This window comes from Atractosteus spatula, chromosome 9 (genome assembly GCF_055471065.1).
Source record: "Atractosteus spatula isolate fAtrSpa1 chromosome 9, fAtrSpa1.hap1, whole genome shotgun sequence".
Taxonomy (NCBI): Eukaryota; Metazoa; Chordata; class Actinopteri; order Semionotiformes; family Lepisosteidae; genus Atractosteus; species Atractosteus spatula.
Window position 1 is genome coordinate 13,763,252 of NC_142714.1, and position 11,260 is coordinate 13,774,511.

The window sequence follows — 11,260 nt, forward strand, 5'->3', positions numbered from 1 at the left end:
AAATTAGCTTGCACATGATTTTACAACTTTATATGACTGTTTTCAGTGTCATTCTTAAGCAGGATTTTTAGACAGAGATGATTATGTTTAATCTAAGTAGCAGCTACATTTATTTAAACTGTAATCTGTTCAGCTAGGGGTGTGCTGTGATACATCTAAGGTTCGTAAGAGCTGAGGAAATGTATTATTTAAAATAATCTTTTGGAAACTTGCATTCCTCCAGAATTACTTTTATGGTCTTAACTTCACATTGTATAATCATAATTAAGTGAGTAACAACAAAAATTCCAGGATTCCAATCAGTCTTTTCTCTGGGGATTCTATGATCATAACTTTCTAATAATGGAAGATTCCCAGCCATCCCCTGTACTTAAATCTTCTTATAGTAATCACTTGAGTCTCTTGGAATCAACTTGGAAAGCTTCCTCAATAGGAATGTAAAAAATGGCAGGAACCATGCTGCATGCTGTTTGTTTTTCTGAAAACGGTGAACGTCACCTTTTTACTCAGGTCTATGTCCGATTGCTGGTAGCTCAGATTTACCAGCAGTCATTACAGCGCTGTCCCACCCTTCTGATCGTCATGCTTTCCTACATTTAGCTGATGCCCAGTACAGGAAATGCTTTTGGAATCGCAAATTATTTTGCATGCCACTAGCAATTTTCCATTTTTTACCCAGATATATTTAGAATAGGACTCATGCAGTGACGGTGTCATCTCTTTGGAATTGATATGGATTTATTTAGACTGAAATATACCTGCTTCACCCAGGATCCTGTGAAACCCTTTGCATTTTCTCTTTTTATACTGTGCTTGAATAAAATTGCTTATTAAAATGAAATGTAAGTTGAAAATCTTAAAACCTACAAAAAGAGCCACCCAGCAGCTTGTATTTTTCCTGACTGTTCCTCAGATTCATTAGTCTGTTTTCTTCTTAAGTCTTGACCAGGTCATCACATTGCAAAAGCTTTTCAGATTTAGCCAGTCAATGACCACAGCTGAGCAAAGCCGTAACAATCCGAGCTGTAGAAGATCTTTAAACATCCTCGTACCCTGACGTGTTCCTGCTGCTGACTTTGTAGGTGATTGCCAAGAGGGGGAAGGATTACATTCTGAGGCACATCCCCAACATGCACAAGGACCAGTTCGCACTCACTGCCTCGGAGGCCCACCTCAAGTACATCAAAGAGTCTGCCCAGCTGGACGATGTGACCGTGCATTATTACCGACTGTACAAGGTCAGAGTCCCACTGGTTCTGGAGAAAGCAGCTGCAGGTTCTTTATGTTCTGAATGGAATCCTTGCTGATCTGTTCCCATCCTCTCCCCACTGTGATTTAGCTGGCTGATGGTATAGACTGTCCCACACCATTAAATATTTGCTTCACGTATAGGTTTCTGAAAAGCAAAGGATGTGAAATTCATGTGAGAGAAACTGAGTGTATTTTTTTCTGGAAGAGGATTACAATTAAAAGTTTTAATTAAAATGTATTAAGTTTTGTATCACAGTATTTGTTGTTAAAATACTGAATTAATTTAATTTATAAATAATTATACACCCACAGCAGCCTAAGCTCAGTTTTTCCTCTATTAGGCAATTATACAGAATATTGTAGTATTTTTTACAGAACCATAGGGTTATGTCTTAGAACCACCTGAAGAGACTGTCTTGAATTGCAGAGACAAGTGCTTCCAGTCCTAACCCAGTGAAAAGCAGATTGGGACAACTAATTCCCTTGATGCTGTCATAGCAGAAAATGTAGCGTTAATGAATGTAGAAATGTAGTGTTAAGGAAAGGTTTCCATTACAGAAATTATAATCATAGCTGTACAAACTGTATGATAAACCTAAAGTTGCTTGAAGGTTTGATTCAGTTCCATTAGTGGTTATAATAACTGAATATTTTAAAGTTCTGCACATGTAAATGCCATTTCTAGCTGTAAGTGGTACAAGAACTCAGATTTGACCATGGTGTCTAAGAAGCAAAGAATGTAAAAAATGCAGTTTTGAAATATTTACCCTTAATATTATACAGAACCATCTTAAATCCAAATCAGAGGGAGTATTTCAATTTTATGCGATTCATGATGATTCTGTGCAGTTTTCAGAAAGCCTGAAAAGAAATAGCTAGGCATTGTTGTACATGAATATGTGTATGCCTTGTGATCACTGAAAGCCTGCGTAGATGGCAGGCGCCAGAATGTTGAGGTTTCATCTCATAACAGTAAAAATCCATTCTCTGAAGCAGATGTGAATCAGTACTCCGTTTAAAAAGATGAAGCTATTTTTGAACCCTCCATGATGCTTCTCTTGAAATTTGATTAACACAAAAAAAATTAAAAGGTTTTTCGATTACAGATTAGAGTTTGGTTTTAGTGTTCATCTATACATATACTGTAACTGAAGAAAATTGTCTGTTTTAGACATGTCACGGTGTGTGGTCTTGAATATCGGTATTGCTGGTTTTAAATACAGTACTCCACGTACATCTGGACATTTCAGCAATGTACAACGTGCCTTCAGTAATGGTAGTTAAAGCTTTATTTAGTTTGCAAAAGGTCATGGCTTCAGCATTGTTCAACTGAAACATCCTAAGGAGTGCCGATCCTCTCTTTCCTCAGGACAAGAAAGAAATGGAGGGCTCCCTCACACTGGGACTGACCCTGCGTGGGATTCAGATCTTTCAGGTACAGGAAGCAAGTTTGTGGGGTTGCATTCATCTGCATGAGAAAGCATGCGTGCACATAGATTTCAAAATGTTTCCCAGCGAACCAACTAAAATCTTAAGAGTTTTGATTCCGACGCTTTTCAACATGAAATTTTCCTGTTAACAATACAGTGTCATTTCCTGTTGACCAATGGTGATAGAAAGAAAAGTGGTGTTTCAGAATAGAACTTTCTTGTGCTCAGTTTAATGGATGTGCCTGTAGTAATTTTTGATTAACTTTTCAGAATGTGGGATCTGTGAGGCAACTCCTGTATGATTTTCCCTGGACAAATGTGGGGAAGCTGGTGTTTGTGGTGAGTTGAGACCATTCGTGGTAAAATAAATTTATTTGATCATTTGATATTTGATATATATTTTATTTGTTGCTTTTATAGATACTGCTATTAAATTTATGTCCTCTAAGTTGTGCTCCTCTTCTTTTTATTAGAAGGATCATCACAGTTAAACATATTTTTTTCTTTTATTACAGTACAGTATATTCTTTTTTTTTTTACTCTGAAGTGGAATTGTGGCAGAGGTGTTTTTGACTTCTTTTACCAATTGAAATCAAGGAGTATGAAAGCCAAGTACTAAATCTTTCCTGTCCACTGTACATTGCCAAATCCTCCTTTCATTTTCTAAAACAAATGACATTTCATAAGGAACTCTTAAAATGGCACTTTTACCAAACTCAGCATAGGAGGTGCCTTTTCTGTTGCAGATATAAATCTCTTTCATAAATAAATTGATTAGACCTGAAAAGCTAACATGATTTTTGTCATGAGCATGGCCAGTAGCTGTTTATTCTAATAAAAGGAACTGTTCACTGTTACTTCTGTAACAGTACACTGTTGTACTTCACATGACAAGCCTTTAAGCAATCAAAGGCACTGACATCTGTCCTTGAGCTAGTAGGCAGGGCAGCAGAGTGGGAATATGTAACACACAAAGTGAGATGAACATATCTTTATTCAAAGACTTTTTATGTGGTGTTAGCTTCTTTTAATTAATGCTTGTAAGATGGTCACACAGCAGGACTGTCCAATCCTGATCCTGGAGGGCTGATGTATCATAGGTGTTCATTTTAGCTAGTTCTTAATGAGCTAAATCCGCTTGTTACTCAGTATTTGGACTAATTTATCAGCTTCTGTCAGTTCTTCAGGTGCTGTTGCTTCAAACTGACCCAGAAATCCTGCAGACACACTAGCTTTTCAGAACTGAGATTGAACAGTCTTGTCATACAGTACATCGTTTTCCTTGCAACATTGTGCATAAAAATAAGATTGATTTGCTTTATAATACTGATTTGCTGGCTGGTGGCAGTTTAAAAGAACATACCTTTCAACCTAGTAATTTTTTGTTATCACACTACTACTAAGAAAAAAAAATTAGATCTGACTTCAGTTGTCCTTCAGGTCTGACATTTCAGACTTTTCAGGTCTGACATTTTGCAGAGATGGACTTGTTCTCTGAAGATTTTACCAATACACTATAGTTTCTTGTGGCTATTCTTAAAAATATAGTTTTGCAGTTGCCTTCAATGTGTCGGAAGCAACACTGTCAGATGCTGGCTCTTGTAGGATTTGTTAATGAATTCCTCCCTATAACACACATTAAAGTGTTTGAACACTGAATCAAATTTTCAGTTTTAAATTCTTTGATGGGTGAATTTAGTCAAAGACCATTTTAAAATGTATTTCTTACCTTGTGTCTATTGGGTGACGGGGGCCTAAGAATAGCATCCCACCCAGCACATGTGCTATGGTGCCCCACCCTTAGAGCAGTCCCAGAATCTCTGAGGAAACACCACAGGGAGCCAATGAGCACCAGGTTCTGGTTCTGATTATATAAATATAAGCCTGTTTAATATGCTTGGCTGATTGAGTTGAATCCCTTGAATGTGTCCAGCTGTCTTAGGAGCATTGTGTTGTATGTCAGTCCCCCTCTGTGTTGTGATGTGTTGTGTTGTGTAGTACAGACTAGTTGTGGAATCTGTGAGAAGACAGGGTGGAGTGAACAATCCAATCCTTCCAGTTTCTCTCCATGATGAACCACATTCCTGATATTTCTGAGGTTCTACACTAATTAGTGAACCCCTAATTATATAACTGTATTTGACCTCAGGGAAGCAAATATTGGGCAAAAAAATCTTATAAACTGGTTTCTATTTAACCTGTAGTTATGTACAGTGTTTTTACACAGTGACCATTTCTAATGAATTGGTCTCTGTAGCATCCATTTTAATGAGAAATGCAAAACCAAAAGGCCTAAAAAACCAAAGACTTGATTTCTCATTCACACTTTTAACCACTCCAAATGCAATTATTATCCATCCCTTTAAAGAAAATCTGGAAGAATCTAAACAGAATAGACGCTGAAAAGATAAGGTGATGATTTCTTTACTTATTGATGACAAAGTAAGGAGGATGGAGGTTTCCCGATGCACATTGCATAGCTCTCACTCCATTTTAGCCCCTTGTCATAAAACAAGCCAGCTTCAGAGTGCTGCTGTTAGTTTATTCTGCATTAGTAGATTACTGGGCTTACTGAAAACCTTCGTCTTTATTCCTGGGTTTCCTACTCCAGACTGCAGAGTCCCTTATGTTTTTGCCAGATTTCAGCATTACAGTAAATTCTCACATATGTTTGGCTGGATTTAGCATCTTTGAATTTTAAAAGGCTGGATTATCTATTTTACATTTCCATGTATTTGTTGTGTCTGTCATTTTCATGTGTGACACTAAAGCTGACTGGCAGGCCTCAGAATGTTAGGCTTTCCTTTCAGCATATGGACTCTGACTCTATTAGACAGATGTTAAATTAGGATGTTATTAAATCTGCCTTCCCCAGTGGACTCTCTGAGACAAGAACCCTCTCTGTGGGAAGAAGTCCTCTGACAGGAGTCACATCTGTCCACCTAAGAAAAATAAAATTATACTATAACCAGCACATTGTTAGATGCTTGATGATACAAACATGCTGTGCATTGGTCTATATTTCTTGGTTCTTTTACTGGCCACCAGGTGGTAGCAAATATTAAGATTTTTTTTCCTTGTGGTCTGGAGTTTGTTTGATTTGGTCTGTGCCTGTTACATTCTTTTAATCCAAAAAGACTGTAATGAACTACAGTGAAGGTTTTAGAGCCTTTGCTCCTCTAATTCATTTAATGAATTCCCATTGACCATCCCATTGCTCAGTAAAATGAAGACTCTGATATTTTGTTACACCATTGAACCCTCTGTTTGTTCTTAACCTAAAGGGTAAGAAGTTTGAGATTCTCCCAGACGGCCTTCCTTCGGCTCGGAAGTTGATTTACTATACTGGCTGCCCCATGAGATCCAGGCATCTGCTGCAGCTGCTCAGCAACAGCCACCGGCTCTACATGAACCTGCAGCCTGTGGTCAGACAGGTCCGCCGGCTGGAGGAGAATGAAGGTACCCGCCTGTCTGCGTGTGATGGCGAGACTGAGATTTAAATTAGCAAAACATAGCTGCACCAACGTACGTGTACATTTGAGATCTACCAACTTCACCTCTTTTTCATTTTTGTAGCAGGAGAGATCGTTTTAGTGTGTGGCCTTTAAATAATTTAAACAGGCCTTTTTAAATAGCTGGCCTGTTTTTTTAGCCACATTATTAAGGTCAAGTTGTTTTTGAGCACCTTGTTCCCTATAGCGACGGATTCCATTGTGAATGAATGGGAGGATGGACTCACAAAGCCAAAATCATGATGACTGATTCTGTGGGAACTTTAAACATCCAGTTTAAATGTAAGGATGAGAGCTTCTTTGCAGCCAGTTGGAAGAGTGCAGTGTCTAAGCCTGTTGTGGCGCCTTCTCCTGGCAGAGAAGAAGCAGTACCGCGAGTCCTACATCAGCGATGCCCTGGAACTGGACATCGAGCAGCTGGACAAGCGCTCCCGTGCGAGTGGCAGCAGTGCGGGCAGCAGCTCTCGCCACAAGCGCCTCTCCCGCCACTCCACCGCCAGCCACGGCAGCTCGCACACCTCGGGCATCGAGACGGACAGCTTCCGCACCACTTGTCAGGCCCCCCACCGCCCGCTGCGCACCTGCAGCAGCTCCACCGCCAGCCACGGGAGCTCGCACACCTCCGGAGTGGAGAGCGGGGGCAAGGAACGCCTTCTCGACGACGACGGTAACTGCTCCCTTCTCGTACTCCTGGAAAGTCAGCTGCGCGCTCTGCCACAGCACACTTTGCCCCCCCCTCCTTTAATTCTTGTTCCTTATTAAATAGACATCCCATCATGCCTCCAATTTGTAAATGTCAAGTCAGGAGTTGTGCCAGACTGCTGTCTTAGAGAAGGGGAAGCGATCATGGTACCCAGTCTGCGTGTGTGATTCAGTGTGTATCCCTTGGGTCATATAGATACTGTATAACCTGTCTCTGATCTTCTCAGAGATTGAGATGCTGGTTGATGATCCAAAGGATTATGAAGAGCTTCATGAACTAGCCTTAGATGTCAACCAAGACTTGTGTATCCACATCACTGAGGACATGCTCAGTTCTGGACAGACCAATGGCTACTCAGGTAATTGAATCAAGACTTTCTGACTTGCCAGAACTGGAACGTTGTATCTCATGCTTTTTTTCCATGTATGGAAATTAAGTTCATTTGAAAAGGGGGTGACAGATGGAACCCAAAGATGGGGTTACCTTTCCTTGTGAATGGAGGGAATTTCCAGTCTGGATTTCCTAACTCTTAAATAGATAGATAGATAGATAAGACTTTATTGATCCTGAAGGGAAATTGAGGTGTTACAGCAGTAACACCTTAACAGCCAGTTCTTCCAGCTGCCTTTTGTCTCTAACTCTTTACTTCACTTTTGCAGGGCTAATTGTAAAGGACATCAGCTCATCCACATCCAGCTCATCAGAGACTGTTGTGAAGCTGCGTGGACAGAGCATAGAGTCTCTGCCACAGGTATGTCACACATTGCGCAGCACACTTAAAAGATATTTTAATACACTGCTTCTGCCTTCACTTTAAAAGGCACTGATCTGTTAACCTTTCTAGAAACCAAAAAAATAGGGATAAAAATAAAAGAGTGATTACTGCAAAGCAGCATTCAGAAGATATTTTTTTTTGTCCAAGTACTTACACTCAGACTCTCTCTCCTATATTTCATTGGGCTGAAATAACATTGCGTCTGCTGAGAGTGACATCAAACACCGCCATTGCGTTGCAAGAAGTTATTTTTATCATCTTTCTTGAGTACATTTAGATCACTTTAAGAAAAGTATAGCTACAGTAGTTATTGCCCAGGTAAGTATATGAATAAATCAATATAGTTATGTATACTAAACAGCAGTGTGAGCAGAATGATCTCGTTTATAGAAAATCTTTAGATACTTCTTAGAACCATGAAATCCAGCTCCAAGATCACTTGGGATTACTTGGAATGTGTTCCTGTTTTCTTGCAGACAGTGTGCAGGAAGCCCCGGACATCCACAGATCGCCACAGCCAGTCTCTGGATGACATCCGTCTCTACCACAAGGGCTGCTTGCAGTGGGCAGAGCTGTGCCAAGACACTGCCCAGAGCTACACTTTTGGCTGTGCCCAAGAGCTGAGCGATGCGGGCTATCATGGCCTGGTAGATCAGTGCGCTGGCATCAAAGACAACCCTGCTTTCCCCATCAAGAGAACCAGCAAGTACTTCTCTCTGGACCTGACAAGCGATGAGATACCAGAGTTTGTCGTCTGACTGCGGAGAGATCACACCCTGAGCCCTGAGTGTGTGGAGGAGAGGAGCTGAGAAATAAAATGACCTTAACATCAGGAAGCGCAGAGAACCAGGACAGGTGTTGCACAGAAGAACAAAAATTCCATACAGGCATTTTTTCAAGGACTGACCTCCCATGTGAGGGAGATACTAATAAAATGGATCAAAACTTATTCATTAAGAGGTGTTTACCAAAAGCATGGATTAAAAAGGACGTGAAGTGCTGGATGAACTTGTGCATAAGCATAAACTCTCCATGATATATTTTTGCTATTTTTTAAAGAGACACACTCCTGTGCTTTGCTGGGTGGTGTGGCGCTTTGAAATGACTTTTTGTGGGAGTAAATTTATGGATGGCTTAACCTATATAGAGCCTACATTGCAGATAAGAGTAAAACACAAGGAAAAGGGAATGACTAGTGCTTTGTTGCTTGGTTTTTATATAAGACAATTGTGAAGAATCCAGGAGGAAATGTTTCTCATCTGGACTCAAGCACAAACTCTTTCTTATGAAACCATGGAACAGCATAATAACTTTGGGATGTTGTACTTTTCTATATAGGAAAATGGTACTGCATTTAGGCCAACAGGTGAACTTTTGAACCATAATTTTTTTGGTGAACAAAAGTCAAACCTTGAAGCTGCCTTCCTTGTCCCACTGTTCTCAGCTTGTATGGTGGGGCTACGATATCTAAATAAATTCTACTGACTGCAGTTCAGAATTGTCTGCATTAGTGAATTGACGTTTGTGCTTTGGAAATTGAAGGGAAATGCAATGACAGATGTCTGTGTTGGATGTAATCTGAGCTCCCTGGTGGAATGTCACAAGCCAAGACACCTGCTCTGCTACTCCAAAAAAAATGTTGTGCATTCTTGTGCATTGTTCAAGCTATGCAGATCTGCACCTCGAGAACACCAATGTGGAAGAAAACCATGGCAACTGGCATCATAATCCCTCCTCTCACATCTGAACTGTGGAATCCAACTGAAAACATGTGAGGGCAGCCTCGGCATCACTTTTGACAGATTTTCCAACTGTAACTTTTTAAACTGCAGAGCTTTCCTCACACTCAGTGAACTAGCTGCTCTGCCTGCTAGGAACCAAAGAAAGGCTTCACTCAAGCCAAAGAACTGTTAAACGTCAACGTAAAAGAAGTACAGATAAGAGTTAGCCATTTGGTGTGCCGTGCTCCGCTGGTTGTTAAACTTATCAATGCATGGTATAGTTTCTGCAGCATTATATGATCAACTATGAAGCATAAAGCATAAAGTGACTGTGGTGTCTGTGTTCTAGTGCTAGCTGTATTTCTTTAAGTCTTGGAGAGTACTCTGGTGTAATTGATACACATATGACTGCTGACTGGACTGCTCTGCATGGTGATAGAATGGAATGCTGAAGAAGTGATATTCCTAACCCAGCATCCCCAGTCCACTCACCTTGCTACTGCTCTGGTACTCTTCTTGAAGTTTGGCTTGCCCAAGTAAATCTTACTTAACCCAGCAAGTGCAATGTGCCAATATTCACCACAAACAGCAAATCCCATCTGTACTTGCCAGTAACTGCCAGAAATGCCTAATCCGTGCCTTTTTATGCTATGCAGGTCCTAAAACCTTAAGTTTGCCTCGACAATCACTTCCTAAGACAGGGAAATCTCATCAAGGAGCAAAACCACTCTATGGGGTGAGCTCTATGAGGTTGCGGAAACCTACATGTTTTTTTACCTTGGAAGAACTTGCTGTGTTTTCATTTCCCCCTTTTTAAATCAAAGAATAACCTTAGTTATTATATAGGTAAATATGAATTATGATTTGGAGATCACATAAAGTTACACAGCCTGCATCTTGAGGTAATATCTAGGTCTCAGTGCAGTAAGGATGATGATGTGCTTAACAACTTTCCAGGACACAAGTTAAACAAGCCTAGACTATCTGCACCAAACCTAGTTAACAATAGTGCCTAAAGGAAGAGGTATAGAAAATACCATCTCTCTCTAACAATACAGTAGTGTAAGACAAGTTTTACTTTCTACACTTTATTCAGTGCACAGCCCTGTACACTATCTTGAGTTAGACAGCCGTCAGCTTGTCTCTTCTTTAAGTATGTATTATGATTTGAATGCACTTCATTGTACACAGGTTTGCAGGTTAATACTGGCAAATCTTGGAAACTATAAGCAAAATGGAATGGGTGTTTAGTTAAAGACAGACCAGTTTAGTTTGGATCATTAAAGCAGTTACCTACACTTTATCTGAAGCCATGTTCAGGAAATCTTGCTGCATTTTTACAGAACTCATAAAAGCTTTTTTTGTTTATTCCAAATTGATTTTTCTTTAAATAAATGTAACTATAAACTTTAGTATTTTTGTATGAAACATATAGAAAAAAACAATTATATATATATTTGAAAGTGCATCTTTTTTCTTTATTATGTGCTGTATGAGTTGTCAGTATTATTATGTAGGTGACAGTATTAAGACTTTTGTAAACTTAACCTTGATCTAAGGTGCCACCCTCATTTATATGGTGGGTGTCAGGAAAATTGAATTTTACAGCTTAAAGGGGCCCCTCCAAAATATGTTACTCAGAGGAAAAACTCTTGAGTTTTACTGGACTCAGATTTTAGGGGCATCTGTCCTTGACCACTTGTCCTTTCACCTTTCACATCACCAGTAGGCCTGTTCCTGATGCACAACAGTTCACACATGGCAAACTTTCCTACTGGTGACGTGAAACGTGAAAAAGATTTTATAATGTCAGCATATTAAATGACCAAAGGGCCACAACAACAGAAAAAACAGCTCCAAAAATTGCA

The 11,260-nt window shown here is 39.9% G+C and overlaps 1 protein-coding gene across 1 annotated transcript in view; it reads left to right on the forward strand.

The window, feature by feature from the left end:
- The window catches only part of frmd6 (FERM domain containing 6), a 33,640-nt gene extending 23,937 nt beyond the window's left edge, over positions 1-9,703 (forward strand). The window contains exons 7-14 of the mRNA XM_088926060.1: positions 1,083-1,238; positions 2,621-2,686; positions 2,952-3,020; positions 5,966-6,140; positions 6,552-6,860; positions 7,123-7,254; positions 7,556-7,647; positions 8,148-9,703. Of these exons, the coding sequence (XP_088782186.1) occupies positions 1,083-1,238; positions 2,621-2,686; positions 2,952-3,020; positions 5,966-6,140; positions 6,552-6,860; positions 7,123-7,254; positions 7,556-7,647; positions 8,148-8,429 (1,281 nt within the window). The 3' untranslated portion in view covers positions 8,430-9,703. The remainder of the gene's footprint in view (positions 1-1,082; positions 1,239-2,620; positions 2,687-2,951; positions 3,021-5,965; positions 6,141-6,551; positions 6,861-7,122; positions 7,255-7,555; positions 7,648-8,147) is intronic.
- Positions 9,704-11,260: the final 1,557 nt, after the last annotated feature.